Raw genomic sequence first — 22,582 nt, forward strand, 5'->3', positions numbered from 1 at the left:
TGTGTGTGTGTGTGTGTGTGTGTGTGTGTAAATATTAGTATACATGGATGCTTATTCTATTCCTCCCATTCTTTCTACAGTTGATTCCTCATATAAAAAGTCCCACTGCAATCCTATGTGTGTCGTTTTAGAAGTAAGTTCCACTATGTTGAATGGAGTTTCCTTCCAAGTTAGTGTGTTTAGGATTGCAGTATTAGTCCTTCCCAGAAACCTTATTCTTGCATATGTTCACAGAGGAATCCCATTTTAGGGGCTGTAACTAATTTCCTAGGATCACTATGCATTTCTATGTTACTATGAAGATGCCTACTTCATGAGCCTGCACAGATGCTGTACTTGCTCTTTGAGAGATGGAATAAGTGTCTAGAAACGAGAGAGCTGCAAAAGCTTTGCTGGAGCACAGAAAGAATTCCACAACAAAATAAGCACAGGGCATGTATTTGAGGGATCTGAATCTGAAGCATCCATCATGTAACTGCCCAGGCTTGCTCTGAAAGAAAGCCACTTACACTCTCTTACCCACACATTTGACTCTCTTCTATTTCTGGGATTAAAAAAAAAAATGATGAACTGAATTGGAAGAAAGGATTATTACCAAAAAGCAGATGTTCTACAATAGTAGTTCTCAAACTTCTAGCACCAGGACCCACTTTTTAAAATGAGAATCTGTCAGGACCCACCGAAAGTGATGTCATGACCAGAAGTGACATCAACAAGCAGAAATTTTTTTTAACAATCCTAGGTTACAATCCGACCCACACTTACCCATTCACTATCACTGTTGTAAGCACATACATAGCAGCCTGTTCAATACAGGTCTGTAACATTTCCCCAAATGCAGTTGCATCAAGTCTAATATATTAAAAATAAAACCCATAGAAATGAATGGGGACCCACCTGAAATTTACTCGTGTTTCCCACAGTTTGAGAAACACTGCTCTACAATTCTATGCTTGGGATCATTAGAAAAGGCATTGAGAACAAAACAGCTAGTATTATAATGTCGTAATTCAAATCTATGGTAAGACCACACCTGGAGTATTGTGTCCAGTTCTGGTCACGACATCTCAAAAAGGATATAGTGGAAATGGAAAAGGTGCAAAAGAGAGCGACTAAGATGATTACTGGGCTGGGGCACCTTCCTTATGAGGAAAGGCTACGGCGTTTGGGCCTCTTCAGCCTAGAAAAGAGACACCTGAGGGGGAACATGATTGAGACACACAAAATTATGCATGGTAAGGATCGAGTGGCTAGAGAGATGCTCTTTACACTCTCACGTAACACCAGAACCAGGGGCCATCCACTAAAATTGAATGTTGGGAGAGTTAGGACAGACAAAAGAAAATATTTCTTTACTCAGCGTGTGGTTGGTCTGTGGAACTCCTTGCCACAGCATGTGATGATGGCATCTGGCCTAGATGCCTTTCAAGGGGGATTCGACAAATTACTGGAAAAAAATCCAATGCAGGTTACAAGAAATGATGTGTATGTGCAACCTCCTGATTTTAAAAATGGGCTATGACAGATGCAAGGGAGGGCACCAGGATGCAGGTCTCTTGTTATCTGGTGTGCTCCCTGGGGCAATTGGTGGGCCGCTGTGAGATACAGGAAGCTGGACTAGATGGGCCTATGGCCTGATCCAGTGGGGCTGTTCTTATGTTCTTACAAGACAAATCCTTTGCTTTGATCAGGTTATATATGTACTAAACAAAATTTTCTTCTATTTCTCTACACAATCTCCGGATGGCCTACTTTCAAAACTCACATTCAGTCTCCACCTTATTGTTAATAACAGTCAATAATAATATCAACAGCCATAGTATTCTGCTTCAGTAAATCTTTAGTATGGATTTCGGATTGCTAGTTACTATATGTACAAAGCTGGTTTTTGGGGTGTGAAAGGCACTTACCTGTCCCAATATACATCACATGATAAAGAGTGTCCTTTCCTTGAACAATGTCCACTACTAGCTTAGAAAAACGGATGTTGTCCTGAGTGACGTATGGATCCACAGAAACAGGTTGCACTACATCGTTCATGAGGAATAAGCGCTGGGCATCCTGAAGAATTCTCTCTGTCAAATTTTCATTGGGGCTGTCATCACTCAACGTGCCACACTGAGGATGGAGGACATAACACCAGTGATGGTGGGGAGGAATGAGTTTAATTTACTTTATCTCTTGACCTTTCTTTTGACGGCACTAGTGTTTATTTTGATGTGTATCTTCAGATACACCTTCCAGTGCTAAAACTGTGTTACACTCAAAAGGTTTACTCCTCCTTATGCATTACAGACATGTTTCCAAACACTAGCCCTCCAGCCAGTTGATTTTCTCTAGTGTGGTGCTATGAAAATGCTACTCTAGTTTATAGGCATAAAAAACTGTCTAAAGGGAAAGAAAAATTATGAACATGCAAAATTTCATGAGACAAGGTTCTTTACTCAGAATCTTTGCTTTTTGTCTCAGGTTTATGAATACCATTATACCTATAATGAAATTCTGAAAACACTGCATATTAGCCAATTTTCCTAATATAAACGATGCTTTCCTCTTATTTTAAACTCAACTTAAGGTTGATTTAGGGATTTAATTGAATGGTAACTGGGTGCTGACATACCACGCGTTGTACAGGTGGGGGCTACTTTACAGTCAAAGATCCGTAAGACCAGATAAGGTTTCACAGGGGGTGGAAAGGAAAGGTGGTGGGCAGAACAGGGTGGTGATGGGGCAGGGAGGAGGGTGGATCAGCCAAGATGAGGCGGATTTGGCAGCAGGGATGCATGCCAAAACCTGACCCCCTTCCTGGCCCTGATCTGCCTTCATGGATCAAGTTGGATTTGAGCCGGAGATTGAGCTGGCACAGCTTTGAGTTGACCCAAGGCAGCTGCTAAGGGTTACCCTGGGGCGAGGGAACCAATGCTCCTTTCAAGGAGGCCTCCTGTGGCCAAAAACCTCCTGCGGGATACAAAGGAAGCCACATCAGTGCTGCTGCATCTCTGTGCGGGGATTTAGGTAGGAATGGGCTGGAAATTTAGGCACAGTCTCCAAACTCTTTGCCATGCCTATACCTCTGCAGATATAACTTGTGACCACAATGTGACATCCATGATAGTCTTTTAAGAAAAAAAGATATAAACTGGGGATACAACAAACATTTGACTCTTGCCTTGGTTGATTACCAAAATTAGATCCAATTTCTTCAATGGTTGTACATTTCCATATAGCAAGGTGGCTGTTCGGCATGGCAAATCCAGATGGATTGCCTTACTTTCTCATCAATCTCTATAGGATACATATGAAACCAGAACTGGACCAACTAAGCTCATTCAAGGTACGTAAAGAAGATGTCTCTTATTCACGGGGAACATATCAAAGAATGCATGTTAATTGGCATTGTCCAGATTTCCTTTTGAGAACCCTTACTTCCTAACACATTTCTTTAAAAAAAAGAAAAAAAAGAAAAAAGAAATTCTGCAATTACCATCTCATTACTTATTTTTTAGACATCTAATTCAACCAACAGTCAGATATTGTTTCTCAGTTTTATTCCAGTCTCCTTTTCCTGCACGGACCATTTCTGAAGGAGACATGCTACTGTATGGTAATATAATAAATTGCTGAATTTTCTGCTCTCAATGAATAGAAAATTACCATTGAACTCCATGGATAGGCTAAGTGCCAAGTAAGCCCTTCTGTTTTTCAATTGTTTTCTCTAATTTCATTATTATCTAGCCCAATTTTATATTTTTCCTCTCTCTCTTGAAAGGAAAGGTTTCTAGTTTTATTCCCTCACCTAAACAACAAAGTGAAGAATTAATTTTTTTTCCAATAGTTTCTTCTCAGTCACCAAAATTACCTTTGTCATCTCCTGAAGGTCCTTCATTGACCTCTCATTCCTTTTGTACTTGAAAAATGTTCTAATCTCTTTTTGCAATCTTCCTGTCGCTCACCACACACATGCCTTTTTTTTGTAAAACTCTCAACTTGGTTTTGCAATCTTTTCACACCTATTCTGCAGCAGAGAGGTCACAGTTTCTAAGAAAATGCCAGTCCAAATACCCCTGCCTCCTGAATGAGCTGAAAACATTAACAATGAAAAGACACAAGCTGCTCCAATGCACCAAAAACTGGAGGGCAGTCGGCTCGCAGAAGCAACTTAGAGGTAAGGTCTTCCTGGCCAGCACATCTCTATTTTATGCAGTGGAGGAGAAAAAATACTCAGGTTGTTGAAAATCTTGCCAGTTCACAGATATTCCTTTTACTGGTAACAGTGGGTATCCTCTGTAGGAAAATGGGCATTTTACTCATCATTAAGCACTTTGGATCATATGCTTAACTAGATACTAGCAAATGCTGTTCCTAAGAACTTCTGGATAATCCTGTTGTATTTTCTAGGTAAAAACTGACTATAATTCACTCCAATTTAAGTGGCTATGACACAGTAAATTATGCTAAGCAGCTTGCTTTGAGGGCAGCAGTGGGTGGTAACAAGAGGCTGCTGCTAATGGTTGTCATGACTTGGTCCTAGGGGTCCACTGCACTCAAGCTGAATGGGAGAGGGGCAAGGGAAGAGAAACTACTCATGTGAGACTTGAGTGGGTAGTTCCCTTTCTCTTTCCCTGTTGCTGATCAGTTTGCTCTCTAGTTTGCATGGGACCCTGTTAGACTGGAAAACCCAGTCTAACAAGGGTTTGCATGGGTTTGCATGGACCCAAGTTAGACTGGAAAACTTGGCAAAGTGGCAAAGGACCTATCCATGCAAGACTCATGCACACAGTTTCTTCTCTCTGGCCTCCCCATTCAAACAGCTTGGAGCAACTTGCACAAAGAGTTAGGCAAGTCTAGAGTCACCACATGACTTTCAAGCCTAGCTTGGAGTCAACCTAAAGAGCTCTTTGAGGGTTGTGAGCCCCAAACATGAGCCAAGTAGGCTTAGCCTCTGGTGTTGCCCCTGATTTGTTACTTCCCCCCCACTTGGGGTGAACATGCAAATTTTGGCCTTCTACAATAGAAAAGTAGGCAAACGATCCCACGCTGAAACTTGCAGGAGGAAGGAAGAACAGCAGTAGAGATGAAGGGTTGGTCCAACCCTTCAAACATACAAATCTACTTTTTTTCTTTTAGTTTCCCTTCATACCTTCAGAGTCAATGGGTATGAATGAACATTTTATATAACTTGATCCATGAGATCTTCTGCAATATTCCTGCAATATCTGAGAACTTGGGGTCCAATCCGATCCAATTTTCCAGTGACAGTGCAGCCGTGCCAATGGGGCATGCCACTGCATTCTGTGGTAGGGAGGCAGTCAGGAAGTCCTCATCAAGGTATGAGAACATATGTTCCCTTGTCTTGAGGCTGCATTGCAGTTGCACCGGTGCTGGAAAGTTGGATAGGACTGGGCCCTAAAACAATCCCTCACTAATAAAAAAATTACCTAGCATACTATTGGCACTAAGTACATGTTAAACAGGAGTAGTAGTAAAAAAAAATGGTGCCAGTGTATTTGCTAGATTTTCATCACTTTATCTAATATTTTAATTGCTACTTTATGTAACATTTCCTTATTCTTCATAGTTGCACTTAGTCCTTGCTCTAATATTACCTTGCCAGCATTGTGGTTGATTCTACGTGGCTGCTTCCCATGCTGCTCTGTTAACATAAGCAATTGGCAAGGCCACATGGGAAGGATATGGAATGTGGCTACTGTCAAAAATATGGAGTCTAGCAATAGCAATACAGGGAGCACCTGCATCATAATAGTCCCATAGCCTCCCCATTACATACATAACTGGACCAATGTGAAAAGCCATCACACTTTGTAGGTCATTATAGTCACAACCACACATTGTGTAGGAACATACACACTGTGTAGGAATGGGATCTCCAAAACATCCATATGGTCATAAGGAAAGGAAAAAAGAGGAGAACAGAAATGGGGTGGCTTTGCAGGCCTAAATAAAATTGGGGAAGTCTGAGCAACTCACTATTGCTCAGCCAAGTTTGGTTTACTTCCCACAATGAAGTTATGCTAGGCAAAGAAACTGAAAGTTCAAGGCCACCATGTGCCTCATGACTAAATAGAACTTTCAACATATATAGATTCAAATATAAGGACCCACCCCTACCCAACTTTCCAGCACCGTCGCAGCTGCAATGCAGCCCCGAGGTAAGGGAACAAATGTTCCCTTGCCTTGAGGAAGTCTCTGGGACTGCTCCCCCCCACACACAGGATGCAGGGCACGTCCCATTGGCACCACTGCATTAGCTCAGGAAAGTTGGATAGGATTGGGCCCTAAAGCTGGCTATTATGCTAGCTACCTTCAGTTGTTCCATCAAATAGAACAGTGTGTGAGCAAATTAACATGCTGCATTAAAATACCTGAAAATTGGGGATGGGGTTGATTGTTGGCAGCCATGCAGATCTTGGATTTTCTTGGTATCGGAAAGGCCCATTAAAGGCTTGTGTAATAGCACTGAGATTGAAGGCACACACAGCTGATGCAGCAATACTGTTTCTGGAAAAAAAGGGTAAAGGGAAAGACAAAGGAAGAAAATCAATTTAATCTTCAGAACATTGGCAGTTTCAGCAAAATGGACATTACGTCTCACAAAAACAAATTGCACGTAAAGTACCAGGAAGGCATGTACAGGGCTATAGGGCTCAGACAGGAGGGGAAAACATCCACATAGAATAGACACTGAAAAACCTCTCTTGAACACTGTACATGATTTAAGACTTGGGGAAGTAATTTTGACATGAAAAGTCACACACAGTTTAATTCACATGGAACATTAACACAGATAGCCCATCAATCTTGATTGGTTATAAATGGCTCTGTTTTAAACCTCTGGCTTATTTTCAAGGTGAGATTTGATTTTAAGCTCCACAGGTGCCATCACAAGGTATTAATACCTCCTCCGAAAAAGCTTCTTCTATTACAGCTCTTTTTATTAAAATGGCTTAGAGACCTTCAAAATCTTTGGATACTCACATCCGTACTGTTTGCATGGGGTTCCAATAGCAGGCTAGAGGCATACAAAGAATAAGAAAAAAAAGAAAAGAAATCATAGAGTCGAAGGAGGGTCTTGTAGGTTATCTGCTGGATGCAGGACGTCCAGAGGTAGAACATCTCCAACAGATGACTGTCTTTGACTAATTTTTGATAAAACTGACTTTTACAGTTCACTCTATATAATACAAATTCAGAAGCTGTATTGTATACTCTATACAATACAAATAGCTGAAGCTATGTGTGTCAGGTTGGTATTTGTATACAATACAAATTCAGAAGCTGTATTGTATACTCTATACAATACAAATAGCTGAAGCTATGTGTGTCAGGTTGGTGCCTGGATGAGTGCCTAACAATCTTCTGTATGCTGCCTGGAGTCCCACCAAATAAAGATGGCATATTCAATAGAGCCCCAAAGCATCCATAACAATCAACATTCTTTTTCTCTATCCTGCACTTGGTCTCTCCTGTCCACATATCTGCACCCCCTGAACTTACAGCCCACTCCTGACCTGCCCAGCACACAGGGCTGTCACAGCGCCAAAATGACTGCCACAGCATCCTGAGTGCAACCAGGAAGCCACCAGCGGCTCCTTGGGGGGCGGGAACTTTCATGCCCTTCCACTGGGGTAAGGGAAGCAGGCCTGCAATGAGGCTACTTGATTCTATGGCAGCTCTGGAGCTGACACAGAATTGGAGTCCTGTGTCGGACAGCGTGGTCCAAACCAGGCTTAGGATCTGGTGAAGCCGAGCTTTTGTGACTTTTGTGACCTTACGGCACATTTGCAGCAGCGTGTGCCAGCAGGGCTCTGGATTGGGCCCTTAGACATATGTCCAAGCAGTTTGCAGCAGATTTTGAATACCCAAATGACAACCAGAAGATCTTTTTTACAGAGCCTCATATTCTTCTCTGCTAATCTGGCAGAAGAAGCAGCCCTTTCAAGTAGGCAAGTGAAGCTATAACAGTATGTTTGGATCTCTAGGAAGGCGCATTCAGTTCACTTAATACATATTAAGTTAAACCATCAGAGCTGCAGCTCCTTAATCAGTGTGATTATTCAAACGCACACTCCAATCACTCTCAGTTTAAAGCTACATGTTTCAGTGCTCAGCCAAACGTGTTGAGGAGGAATGGATTTGGGGCAGAAACTGAATAGCAGGAGCCCCCCCCCCCCCTCCGGTGCAAAAAAAGATAACTGAACACAGGAAAATATCTGTAATAAGTTCTCTTCCTACATATTTCCTCAAAGGCATATATCCAAAGTGTGACTTCTTTCTCTTTATATATAATCCTTTCCAACAATCTTTTGAGGTTGACCATATGATTCATACTTAACAGTTGGGAGAAATGAGGCTGAATGATTATAATTTGCCAAGAGTCATCCCTCCCCATTACCAGGTCCAGACTATCTGTATAAAATCCTATGTTGGCAATACTCAGTATTGGATCCCAAACATTTAAATTTTCTTTTTTTAGAGCAGGGAGATAAGAGAAGCAAAGAAGAGAAAATGAGAGAGTTCAGATTTTAAGGAAGAGACTAAAAATATAGAAGGCCCTTTCAGAACAGCGTGAAATACTTTGTCATCGTGCTGGGTAAATGTCTGAATGATTGATTTACGTATCGCATTGCTAATGGTAGCAATTTGAACTGCTATGAAAAGAACAGTTTTTTACTAAACCAGTAATTACTTAAGAACACATACTCCAAACTGCATGATTTTAGGCAGGCAAGAAGCAGACAAAGTCTTTTCTGAAAATATCCCTCTGCGTGGAGAAGCAATTTAAGAGTGTTTCCACATCATTCTGGTCATAACCGTAGAAGCCACCATGGGCATCGTATGTGTGTTGCTGACACAGAATAACAATCAATTTACTTTACAGAATGCATCACAGTCAACACTTGCAGGTCCTTAAAAACTCCTGTCTGTTCAAAAAGTAGGCGGTTCATTTCTCTTTTCTGAGTCTATAAATAAGCTTGGTCCCACCATGATAATGCCACCATATTAAAAACAAAAGTCTTCTTAAGAAGTACCTGAATTCCAAGGTGACTTGGTATCCCTTTTTGCCACCGGACAAACGGAACATCTCTTTAAAATGCTACGATAAGATTGTGTGTTCCTCTCTCTCTCTTTCCCTCACAGCCATCCTTCCATTTCACTGAGCAATGGAGCAGTTTGCTTTGAACTTGTCAAAGAACCACATGCTAAACCTTTCTTTGCTGGTGTCTGAGTGTTATTGACATGTTGCGTGTGCACAGAAGGCAGTTCTTTAGACAAAGCTAATGACGAGTGACAAGTTAATGCCTTCAGGCACAAGGAGAAGAAGGGGAAAAATAATCATCAAAATAAAAGGCTACATTGTTTCAGACTGAAGTGGGGTTTCCAAAGAAAGCTACTGTGTGTTTTGGAGCAAAAAAATTTCCCCTCAGAACGGAAGAGGTGCATACGGTACAACACTGATTATCCTACAGCTTTCTGTCATAACATCTGGCACACTGACCCCAGCGCTGAGCCTGTCATATACGCATAGCTCTTGTGCACTGAAAGCTGCAAAACCACAGCGTGAAAGATGGGCCAGGGTGCACATAAAACCATTGATCTGGAAGCAGCGTAAGGATTATCTACTCCAAGCATTCAAACATTTCTAACAAGAGGGAAATATAAGTACTCGCGCTACCGTGTGCCAATGTTTTCAGGAGAATCTTATTGCATTGTTCAGTCGTGTTTATGAGTAAAACATTTCTGCCTGATATTAAACCTACATCACTAGTATGAGGTATGTTTCCAGATCAAACAAATTCCTCTGATGAATCACCAGCATGAAGAGGCTTGTACCACAGTACCATATGAAGTGTGAATATGTTGAATGCCTGGCTCATAGGCTAGTGAAAGTTGGTGCATAAATCTTCCAAATAAATTTTAAAAATTAAACAAACAAAGGGAGGTGCAGAGTCAGGAATCCCTCTCAAAATTCTTTGAGTAACATGTTACATTCAACTTGCATTCAATCTGTGTACAGTGTACACAATTGTTGCTCAGAATGTTCAACGTGCAGTACACACAAACCTGCATTATACATTTTTAAAAGTTCCATTTCTGAGTTGAAAGCTTGTATGCATGTACAGACACACGTATAGCTGTGTAACATAATGCGCAAATAGTCTTTTTATGAAAGGACATTCCTGAAGAGCCTTGAAGGATGCCCAGCATTATACAGGTGTGCGTTGCTTAACAACCATTTGCTTAATGATGGACCACATATATGATGGTGGTCAAAGCACAATGAAGATGCTCTTAATGAGACAATCGTGTCTCCCACAGCCTGCGGCAGAGTGTCTGTTTGCACAACAGAGAGGCTTTTAATGCAAAGAAGAGGCAGTCTCACCATTAGCCTCTGCAGCCAGCTAGTGTCTGGGAGGGAGCGTCCGTTTACACAACAAAGGCAATAGATTGGATTGAATGTTCACTTAATGACCTAATCACATAACAGGGATTGGGGAACGTATTCCCGTCATTAAGTGCCGCACACCTGTACTAGATTTCAGTTTCAGAGTTGATGTGTCCTTTGATCGCAATACAACCTACTTCCCAAAGTTCCCCACATTCCTGTCTTCTCAGATAAACTGAAGGTAATATGCTTGACGAAGTTCAAGGCTTGTGCACATATCATGATTTATGCCCCAGATAGAAGAAAAACCAAGAGGTAACTGCTGTATAGACTTTTAGTCTAAACAGTGGATATGGATTGTTTTTACATCAGTACAAATAATTACCCCATCCATAAAAAGTAATAAAATTTGTTTATTTTTTTGCATTTAGTATTTGAGTGGTCAGTGTACATCACACGAATTATCTTACTGTAATCCTCACAGCAATCCTGTGCACATCTACTCAGAAGTTGGCAGCACCTGGTTTAGAGGGACTTACTCCAAGGTAAGTATGCATAGCAGTGGATTCCAAACTGTGTGCTGTAGCATCCTAGGGTGCCACAGCACAATCACAGGGTTGCCACACTAAGATCACTTGGTAGAGATCACACAATATCTCAACACAACACAGTGATTACACTGTGGACAAAGGAATCCTTGGTTGCAGTAGGTTTGGGAACTGCTGGATTACAGTATAGGATTGCAGCCGAAGGTAACCAAGTATTGTCATCTCCATAATACAGCTGATGAGCTGGAACTGAGGTGAAATTCTTGCCTAAAGCCAGCTACTGGGTTCATAGCACAGGTGAAGTTCAAATTGGGGAAATCCCCAGTCTCTGAGCCACTACACTACACTGTTGTATAACTTTATCCTACCTTTGGCCTACTGTAGGTTCAGAGAATAAAGACCGTGGACTTAAACTAGCTTACACCAGAGTAAATTCCACAAAAATTTAATGCACACACAAGAATCAGAACAGCAACCGAAACAGGAGGGGATATTTATATCACGTCTGCAAGTGAACATCCTGGACTCTCGGTTCAGCACCTTAGCATACACCTGGAACTGCAGCAGGAAGATACCAGAAATAAAGATACTTTTATTGATATGATTTTGCTGAGCTTTCTGCCAGGTGCCTTCATGGACGAATGCTGTGAGTCTTCAAGTCCACTATAAGGGCTAGTGATCTGCACAGTCCCCATGTGACTGTCAATGGTCAGATGGGCTGAAATAAGGGCAGCAGAGACTGAGGGTGGGGGGAAAAAAACTTAGATATGCCCATTAATGGAGCATCCTCTTCCCCTCCCCATGTTGTGCCTCACGGGTTTTACTGTTGAGATACAGGCCTACCTTCTATATTCAGGCCCACCACAGATTAAGACAGAGTTGAGAAAGTGGGTCAAGTCCAATAGCTTTAAAACAGGGCTTCAGCGACCCTTCTGAAAACTTTAATAACAACTGCTTAAATATTTCATAAGCTACTTCCCTAAATAGCCACCTTTCCTGCTGACTAAGCTCCGCATTACACCACAGTGAGCAATAAATCAGATTGCAACATGTTTTTTCACAACAAAGCGCACCATGCTCGGCCAATGCCCATTTATTTTTTTATTTTTTTGAAAATTGCTCCTGACCCCATTAAATGTGAAGCTTCAGTATAAGGCTATATTACTCTAGGAATAAACATGCTTTAAAATAATAAAAAAAATGCATCTTTTATGCATCAGTCATAGTACTGAAGCGAACATCATCCTTATTTTGTATGCAGAATGCATGCAGCATGACATAAGTCCCGATAGAAGTTAAAAGAATAATTACCATTATTTGTCTAGTTGGCTGACAAACTGGAACATTTTCCCTCCTTTGAATACTTGAAAGAACACTGTGTCATAGCAGAAAGCCACTATTTGATCTAAGTTTAGCTATTATCAATAATAATTTGTCTATTCAATGCTACAGAAGTTACATAATGTGCTTTTCTCTCATGAAGTAGAAAGAAAAGAGAAGAAATAATTGCATATTTGTTCCCTTCTTTTTGCTTCTGACTCATTACTAACAAGACAGCAGTCTAAATAGTTATGGGGTGAAATGGAGGAAAAACACATTAGATTTTACACTGATACTGATTAATGCATATTCTTTATAAAACACCTGGGCTGGATTAAAGATTAAACTCAAAAAGTTAAGTAAAGTCAAATTGGAACCCTTACTGGGTCCTCATTAGGAATATAACCACCCTCTTTTCTGCTGAGTTTTTTTTTTTTAATTGTAGTTTAGAACACAGTAGCAAATCTGTTAAGAGATGGTTTATTGTATTGGCTAAGCATGCAAGCTACAAAATATTTTGGCTTAAATTTTGATTCAGCTATGAACTAAATGGCCTGTTATAAACATGTCCCTCAGTCTCAGCATGCCTCCCCTCCCATCTGCAATGGAGGAAATGTTCTCGATCTATCATGCAGAGTTGTTGTATGAACTATTGCAATAATTCATTCAAGGAGCTTTGAACATTAAAACTATATTGAATATGGTCAGCCCAATCCTATGCATAGTAAGCACCAGCATTGGGTGTTGTAAAAGTGCTATATGGTGCTTTTCGATACCTGGGTTGGAAGGGGCACTGATGGGAAGGCCATCCCGCGGATGCCAATCCAGCCTGATGGCCGCCGGGGCACAAAATTGCTGCACCAGATGGGGGAGGGGCATGGGAAGAGTATTTTGGGGCATGGGGAGGGTAGGGAGGGGGTGGTTCAGGTCTGGGAGGGGGCACGGACTGCGGAGGAGGTCTCCACTACATCCTAACACCTGTTCTAGCCCTGAAAGCCCTACATGGGGCTTCTTGGTTCTGTCCCAGTGATTTAGCTGGCACGGACCCGAGTAGCTCCACTGAACAAGCTGTGACTCAACACATTTGTGCTGAGGGAACATTTGTTCCCTTACCCTGAAGAGACCTCCCGTCTGCTCAGTTCCACTGCTGGATACAGCATGGATCTGGCAACCCCGCTGCACCAGTGTTGGATAGGTTTGGGCTGTGTTACTATTGGTCCGTCCTCACAAGGAAAGAAACCAATGCCCTGTTTCTTACTGGAAGAATCTGAAATTCTGATAGTCTGGTCAATGTGAGCGACAGAGTGGTCAATGGACTGCCAAAGGCTTCAGGGGCAGGAATGAATATGGTCCAGAGAAGAGCAAGTGAGTGCATTCACCTCTGCTGAAGAGCAGAACATATACAGTACATGGAATTATTTCTTTGAGGGCCAGCAGATACAGCAAGTGGAAGAACTTTTTTAGCTGTGCTAATGCTAGAGTTAAGACCTACAGCCTAAACCCTCTTTCTCCTAGCTATCTTTGAGCAGGTCTCTTACCTAAAATGACAGAAAAAGCATGCTTTTTCAGGAAGACATATGCCAAATACAGTTTTCAGTGTTCTTTAATCTGGCTCTGCAAGTCTCAGCATTGTATACTGTTATAGATAGTCAGCGGGCTTAGAAAGAAAGTCAGAGATAAGGCTAAGAGCTATTAGTAGCAACAGTGTCACACTAAATTTTTTCTCATTCATTTCTTTGGCAGATTGACAGATGAAGAAATTTGCTGTCTTAACACAGAAGCTATTTTTCCTTATTTTTTTTTTTTACAACAGTGCTAACTGCTCTTGTCTAAATAGCCACCAAAATTTCTCTGTCAACTCTTAACTAGGCAATCTTCAGATGTTCAGAACACTTATTTTGGTTTCCTTAAATAACATTTTATGGAATGATTACTGTTGTTGGGATAGATAAGATTAATGGGTTTGAAGTCTCAGGTCGCCTTCCCCCCCCCCCCAATGACTTGTGTAAAGGGATGGCAAACAGGTATGAAGTTGTTTCCCGACAGAAGTCTACCAGTATTTGATATACAATAGAATATCAGAACACCTATATATTCTATATTCTATACATGCGATAGAATACAGTACCTCATGTATTTCCTGCTAAAGACATTTTGGGAGACATAATATGTTTCCTGATAGAAGATACAATACAGGAGCACTGCTCTTCTAGCTTAAGTCATGGATAAAAGATTCACACTGTGAGATCTACCTCGGAGTTCAATCAGTGACATCAACCCATCCAGGAGTATCTGCCTACAAGACCAAAATCTCTAAATGCTATGACTAAATCACACATTACAATGTCAGATCCTTATCTTGCAGTCTACTCCAATCACAGGATATGCAAGGATTTCAGGTTACAATTAAAAAGTTCCCCTCTTACTTGCCACTCTTTATCCTTCAGTCCCTTCCCTAAGTTGCCCTTGGGCAGTTGTGGGAGAAAAACAGTGGAAGGGTTCAACTTTCTGACCGTACTCTTGTTTTATAATTTAAATGGACTCCCAATGCATTTCAGCAGGCTCATATTTAATGTCACCAGTCTGCTGCCACAGAGTCCAGTTAGGCATGGACTACATGCTGGGGGGGGGGGGTCAACCAGCATTCATAAGTATCACGCAGGCAGTCAACTTTCAAGAGCCCTGCAATGCCCCACCCAGGAGTTCATACAATATCACAGTTTAAAACAAATGAATGTTGTAATTTTTATTTCCATGGAGGTTATTTTCACAGACAAGGAATTATGATGTTGCATAAGTTTATGGTTCTCACTGCAAACACAAGTATGTTGCTTTCATACGCAGGAATTACTAGCCTTGGCATATCACTGGAACCAATTGCCTGGTGACAATTCCTCAATTCTGCCAAAGGTGAAACCATGAGCTGCTTAACCGAGAACGGTTTTTCCAGATAATTACTACTTTTAAGAAATCCTCTTCTCAACAAGTGGCTAATTCAGATGATTAAAGTAGGAAGGCTTCATAATCTGATGTCTAGACAGCAATGTCCTGCATAGTAACTAATCAGATTTTCTTTTCATAATTCAGTCTAAAGCACCAAAATTAATTCTTATAGCCTAGAAACATTCAAAAGCTGCAATCAAGACTATAACCAAGAGCCCAATACTCTTGTTTACACATGTTTAAACAAGTACACATGTTTACTTCAATGTTAAGTAGCAAAATATATATTACATGCAAAACATTTTAGCAAAACCCTTTCAATTTTGGGGGGTAAGAGCTGTTACCCAATGGGGGGGGGGAATTTAAACCATCTTTGGAAGTTTGCGATTTTGAGCAGAACAGCAACTGAAAATGTAGGAACCACTAATCCCTTTCCCCACCCAATGCCTTCCCCCCCCCAAAGATCCACCTTTACTCCATTCCCCACACACAGTTACATTTCCCCACGTGTTGTCCAAATGCATAACTACCCTTTTAAATAGGCACCTGGAACCCCTCATGGGGCAAAGCAGCAAAGCAGTGAAACAGCAAGCAGAAAACCATCAATAGGGAAAATTGAATTCTCTCCCTCCAAATCAGAGTCTCCTAAGATAGCTTTTAATAATAAAAAAATATTCAGGGTCCTTCTTTATACAGTTATTATTATTATTATTATTATTATTATTATTATTATTATTATACTTTATTTTTACCCCGCCTTTCTCCCCAAAGGGACTCAAGGCAGCTTACAAGCAAGGTTAAAACAAGTTAAAAACATAATTTAAAAGCAGATAAAAACATATCATAAAAACAGTAGTCAGATAAAAACTAATCAGGTAAGAGCATAGGGCAGCAAATTAGAAAAGGATCAGGCCTGTGAGCAGATGTTAAAGAATGTTAATAATGTGTCATTTCCTGTTTGGTTCCATCAGGATCAGTGGAATGTTATTTTCAAGAAACTGTGCATATGATGTCAACCTAAAGGTTTTCTGAAAGTTCTGAATATCAGAAATAAAAATTTACCAAAATATTGTAACAGAGAAACACCTCTTTTGGGACTGGAATAAAGAAGGCACCAAAAAACAAAACACTCCCCCCCCCAAAAAAAAACAACCAAGGAAGTGACCTCAAAAGGTATTAAAGAAAAATATTATTTGCAAATCCATTGTTGTTGCTTATTAAAAATCTTATGTGTACTGAATGTTATATATACTCTATCAGAGGCAGTACTTAAATTTTTTTCTTTCTGGAAATGCAACTACAGCCTTTAACGTGTGCCATTTATGAAATATGTTAGAAATTTTAGAATGTTAGAATGCTATGTTAGAAATAATAAGAAATTGGAGTGCATTTACAATAAACACTATGATTGTCTTATCACCTCTTGAGGTTTATCTCCTAGAATATATGGTCTGACACTGGTGCTGAACTCCTTTCTTTTAAGGACTTTGGGGCACTGTCTCCCAGTCCTTTTTGAAAGAATAGGCTTGCATCTAGTTTAAAGAGCACTGGCTAGCCCTTAGATATATGCACTAAGGCACACTGACTATCTTTTTCTGGACTGGTTTTAATATGTTGCCTGTATTTAGAAGGACAAATGAGCTAATGTTAATAACACAAACTCTGCTGTGAGTGGGAGCTGTAGCTCAAAAATAAAGGATATATAACATGAAATTAGAAACCATATAACCATTTTGCTTTATAATTAGTTGAGTTTACATTATCTGATTTTAGTTTTTTAGTTTACAAGTGTATAGCTTTGCTTATTTTACATTTGCTAACTTGGGTAAAGGGTAAAATTTGCCTAAAAGGTAGAGCTACTCTTGGGACTCAAAAGAGCTATTATAATTAATAACTTTTTATGTGTAAAAATCATTATCCAGAGACATAGCATAACATAACAGCATAGGTGCTAAGGATTGAGGGGGTTGGAGTCAGGGAAAAAAAAACAAACTTGGTGTGGATGCCAGTTTCCTCCTCTCCCCCATTAAAAGTTACATGATTAATATCTAAATAGTAACCCCAAATGATTTTACTTTCCTTTAGTTCATGCTAGCATAAAGTCATTAATCAAAGGTTGGCTAGTTTGTGGATGGCAGGGAAGTCACTCAGTCACCCTTTAAAATCCTTACACTCTGCATGGAGATGGGTTGATTCCACTCAGGCCTTCAAAGCAAATACAAACATTCTACAAGTATTTATAGTTTATTGGGAAGAAGCAGGTAGCCAGCAATGTAGCTGATGGAGGGGACCACCACTCTTCACAAGAGTCAGAGAGTTCTCAGATTGAATGGGCTGGAAGCAGCAGTTGGATCATATGGTAACTTGCAAAGAACCTCACTGATGCATACATTAGGGAGGAAGAATTTTTCCTTTTTTCTCTCAGTTCAATTTAACACGCATCCTCTGCTTGTCTCTGGAGTAATCTTGATCAAGACAGGGGTTTCCAAGACTGAATGGGATTGCTGCAACAGCCACTGGATCTTTCAGGAAGATACCACCATTGGGATAGTGGTAAAAAGCAACGACAAAGTGGAAGGCAGAAAATAAATTCCATCTGTCTTACCCTTCCACCCACCAAGTATGATCAGAAGTAGTGATCACTTTAATGATCAGAGGTATTGACCTATTTGTAAAACAGGATTCTAAAGGAGCAACCATTTCAACCAACAGAAACATTGGGCAGGAGGTCTGGTCTAGAGGGTAGAGTCTCCGTTAGTCCAAAGATAACATTGGAAGGTCGCCAGTTTGGCGCCACCAGCAGCTCCTTGAACGGCGAGACCTTGAAGCAGCTGACAAGCCGAGCTGAGTTATTCCATCTGCTCTTTGGTGTGAGCGAAGAAGTGTCTTGGCTGCCCTGCATGTGAGAGATGAATAAGGAGCTGCTTGTCGGCCTGTGTGGGAGGCAACTGGAGGCCAGAAGTGAGACCAGACCAGGAAGATCCATCTGAAATGTTGTGTGGTTCTTGAAAGAGGGAACCTTCTATGATTGTAAAAATACCCTTGAGGGATTTAGAAACGCCTATGTAAACCCCCTTGAATAAAGTCAGAAGAATAATCTAAGGACCAGAAAGGTGGTATATAAATACCAAGTTGTTGTTAATAATGTTAATAATTATAATTATAATATAATAATAATAATTATTATTATTCTATTCCTCTGAAGTAGAGTTCAGTTTTTTTCCCATTGAATACTGAAATGATGTTCTGCTTCTTTGAATTTATGGGATCCTACATAGTCTCTTTACCCCACTTCTGTCCCCTACACATAAAAAGCAAATACAATTATGAGAGAAAAAAGGAGTTAAGTGACTCACAGAATAGGGAGCAAAAGAAACAATAAAACTCACACATTGGTAGTGAACACTCCATAGATCAAATCTTGTTCAGGAAGATAAAAAGTGCTTTGCAGTTCATTGTAGTAGAACGGAATTTCTCCAGAGCGGGAACAGTTCAGTCGAGCTTTCATGAATGTTGTCCATGTATCCTCCAACAAAAATCGCCCTCCGATATCATTTTTGCAAACCCTTGCCACGCGAGAATAGACTGTTTTTCCACAGTCATGTTCAACGGCGTTCTCACGGAAAAAGAAGTAAGTGAACAAACCAATGTCGTAGGCAGCAATGAAGTTGGGTTCTGGAGGGGAAAAAAATGAAAAAGTAAGCCACAAAGCAGTGTGATTTCCATAGAAAAAGTGACATTTGAAAAGAAGATAAATGGAAGGGACAGAATTCATGTATGATCTGAGAAAGAGACAAACACTCTTTTTTCCTCAACATCTAAAGAACAGAAGCACTTTATGAACTGGTCCACATAAGAACATTCATCATCAAGAGTTGGATTACATGTAAAAAAGAAGTATCCCAGATGAAGCATCAAAGATAGAACTTCCATATTGCCTAGGTACTCCACTAGATACAACGCTCTCCGATGAAGTCAGTTCACACATTAATTTGCAAATAAAGTTAATTAATTAACTAGTACATAGGCACATGTAAACATACAAGTTGAACAGATAGTTTAATGTACAAGTTTCTCATGTAGCACATCAATGACTTTGGCATGAACCAATGCTTAGGTGGCAGAACTGTTGAAACATCATTTCATATGGCTGGTAGGTAATCCTACTCTTCAGTGGGAAGGAAGATGTCATTTTAAAAATGGACGAACATCCAGTCATTTGATTCCCCACCTGCAGTGTGAAGTGGTATACAACTTACGGCCCAATCTAACGGGCCTTACACTACTAGAACATAAAATGCCAGGGCATAAAACCCTTTACATCTGTCACAAAAGCAACAGTGCTGATGGACATCTATAGAGCTGGTGCAGAACTGAGGCCCCCTGCGGAGGCCTCAGCATGCCAAAACTCCTCCACAGGATACAGCAGAAGCTATGTTGGCACCGCTGCATCACCATGTAGGGAGTTACATAAGATTGGACTGTGAAAAGCAGTTCGACTACATCATCTGCTGACTACTTTGGCCCTTTGAGCTGTGGTTATAGTCACTAATAAAACTAATTTCAAAAAAAAAAGGAAAGAGTAGGGCCATCAATTGCTATTGACTAAAAAGGACAAAGCAGCCATCTTCACATTAAGGGTGTCTTAAGGGATGGGCTAATTGATGCTGTGATTAAATTACAGTCAATTGCACTTTCTATCAGTTTCCTATGACTGTCAACTATAGAATCTAATAAGGGTCACTGTCAGATAGAAGTTCCTGGATAAAAGGGACTAGTGATATGCTGCAGTATGTCTGTTCTTACGTCCTTGTGACTCACAGATGTCCCCTGTGTTTTACACAAGCACAGTGTTATCCAACCAGAGCCAAATATTGAGACCTGGCAAGAGTGGTAATAGGATTAAGTGTACGCCAAGTTCACAGATGATAGCTAATCATTCTTGCATGCTCATCCAGGAACTGAACTTCAGTTCTTTCCTCAGAACAGATAAAAAGAACTTAGTGAAGAAATAGATAAGCATTTGTGCTACCAATCATCATTTAAAATAAAGCTTTTTAAAATTAGTTCACTTTGCCACTCTGATAAACTTCTCCACTGTAATTCTGTCCTTTTCCATTGTTTTACATGTCTCCATGCATGCGCAAATGGAGACATCTCCTTGAAAGTAAGCTTACTAGCCAATGCTTTAGAGCAGGTATGCAGTCCAGGAAAAACTGTACACAGAAAGTGGACCAGTCCTATCCAACTTTCCAGCAGCCGCCATGCAGCCCTGAGGTAAAGGAACAAATGTTCCCTTAGGTTAAGGAGGCCATTGTCTGCCCCTCCCCACTGTAGGATGCAGCACATGCACCTGGCCCTGCACATACATGCAGTTGATACTGACTAATTCCAACAGCACAAATAGCACACATACACTGGGCCTGGAGGGGTTCTGCTGGGTGAGCAAACAGTGAGCCAAGGGGACATTTTATTGAAAAGCCTAATCCTCTCCCCCAGCAGTCTTTCATATGCAGCAATGCCAATGGATCAAGCACTACTTGTTATGGTAAAGGGGGTGCAGGACAAGATGGCCGGGGAGATTTACGTACAAATAATTTTACTTACCTCCCAGAAGGCCACCTAGTCACCAAGGGGTCTCTTCAGACCCAAGCGGAAAGAGAAAACGAAGTACTATCCCAATATTCTCCAGCTAGTGTTAACGCTTTCTTAGAGAGTATTCTTACCATTAAGCCACTTGGAATTGTATTGTGCTGTCCTCAGAGGCGGGACATTTCCAAGGCTGCGGTAAATAGCGGGATCCCGTCCAGAGAAATCAATGACAGTGGCAGCATATAGCTCTCCCTGCGATGTGATCACAGCTGTCGAGTTGTGCCGGGGGTCATAAGGGCAGCGAGCCACCCCGTTTATTCTCTCAATTATTTTGCTAAGATTTCCTACCTGTATTTTTAAAAATGGGGGGAAAGTGGGGAAAGAAGGAGAAAAGGAGATGGGAAAATTTTGACATTGACCAAGCAATACATTGTGCACTATATAACATTTCACACATATGTAGATTAAACTGACTGGATGATTCTCAATGCACTGGTGAAAAGAGCTCATACTGATCCAGAATGGTAAAGCACACAACAGTTCTTTGCAAGGTGTGTTGTCCTCAAGACACTTAAAACCATACGAATCATAAGCTTCAGGGAGATTGGGCAGCAAGAGTTTTACTTAGTATTACAGTTCTGCAGTAGTAATGCTGGAGCTTTATCTGCTCCAAAGTGCACTGATTTCCAATTGACCAAGAAGTCTGCACTCTGGTTCTCTGCCCATGTCCACTAGAAGCATTCCACCTCCGTGAGCTATCTACTTTCTTTCCATGTGTTCAGCATTCTAGCTCTTCTCCTTTAGCTTAGATAAACTACAATATAATGACTAAGTTTCACCAAATTCTTCCTCACTTCTACATGATTTCACATAAGCATAATGCATCTCTCCAGAATGGTGCATCCACTTAGTCATAATAGCTAGCCTAATGGACTTTAGATGCCACCATTTACAAGAGCCATTTTCAACATGCACTTAAATCCTAAGTGATAATTTCTTAATTTTATGCATTCCCTGAAACTAACCAGGCTTGCAATTTGCCAGATGCCTAGTTGCAGGTGGTGTCTCCAGTTCCCAGGACTGGCAGACTCAGAAAAACAGTGCCGTGCCATGTGGTCAGCGTATACTCCCTTCTTTCTTCAAGTGCTACTGGCTTTTCAAGGCAAGAGAAGGTCAGAAAAAAATGCACATGACTGAAGCGAGTGAAGGAAGTCTGGGATTCCGCAACCATCCCCTCAATAATAATTTGCAAAGTTATTCTTTTGTGTACATATCTAGAGGTCAGGGGTTTTCAAACTTCTTGGGAGTAAAACTCCCAAAGTAAGTCTTAGCAGGGAAGAGGGTAATACAGTGATGCAATCCCCAGGATCATGCCGCTGTCGAGGGGGCCAGGGACTTTCTTTTATTACAGCAGTCAGCAGCAGGCTCCCAGGGTTACAGGGAGCCCTGTGGAAATCTCCACAGGGCTCCCCAAGCTGTAGAGAGTGTGAAAATAACAATTGTGACCCACTTCCGGTTTCGCGATCACAAACCAGAAGTGGGTTGCGATTGTTATTTTAAGAACGTAAGAACATAAGAACAGCCCCACTGGATCAGGCCACAGGCCCATCTAGTCCAGCTTCAACTCACAGCGGCCCACACAGTATCTCACAGCGGCCCACCAAATGCCCCAGGGAGCACACCAGATAACAAGAGACAAGCATCCTGGTGCCCTCCCCTGCACTGGCATTCTGTCATGCCCCATTTCTAAAATCAGGAGGTTGCACATACGCAT

General features: G+C 41.0%; 1 protein-coding gene across 9 annotated transcripts in view; it reads right to left on the reverse strand.

The window, feature by feature from the left end:
- SEMA5B (semaphorin 5B) overlaps positions 1-22,582 on the reverse strand; it is a 443,759-nt gene that overhangs the window by 89,137 nt on the left and 332,040 nt on the right. For 8 of the 9 annotated variants that reach the window (XM_066611789.1, XM_066611780.1, XM_066611784.1 and 5 more), the window contains 4 exons: positions 20,943-21,156; positions 18,606-18,891; positions 6,384-6,519; positions 1,911-2,118 (listed from right to left, as the gene is read on the reverse strand). In XM_066611789.1, the coding sequence (XP_066467886.1) occupies positions 1,911-2,118; positions 6,384-6,519; positions 18,606-18,891; positions 20,943-21,156 (844 nt within the window). The remainder of the gene's footprint in view (positions 1-1,910; positions 2,119-6,383; positions 6,520-18,605; positions 18,892-20,942; positions 21,157-22,582) is intronic. The other variant, XM_066611786.1, reaches the window with a different exon arrangement.

This window comes from Tiliqua scincoides, chromosome 1 (assembly GCF_035046505.1).
Source record: "Tiliqua scincoides isolate rTilSci1 chromosome 1, rTilSci1.hap2, whole genome shotgun sequence".
Classification (NCBI taxonomy): Eukaryota; Metazoa; Chordata; class Lepidosauria; order Squamata; family Scincidae; genus Tiliqua; species Tiliqua scincoides.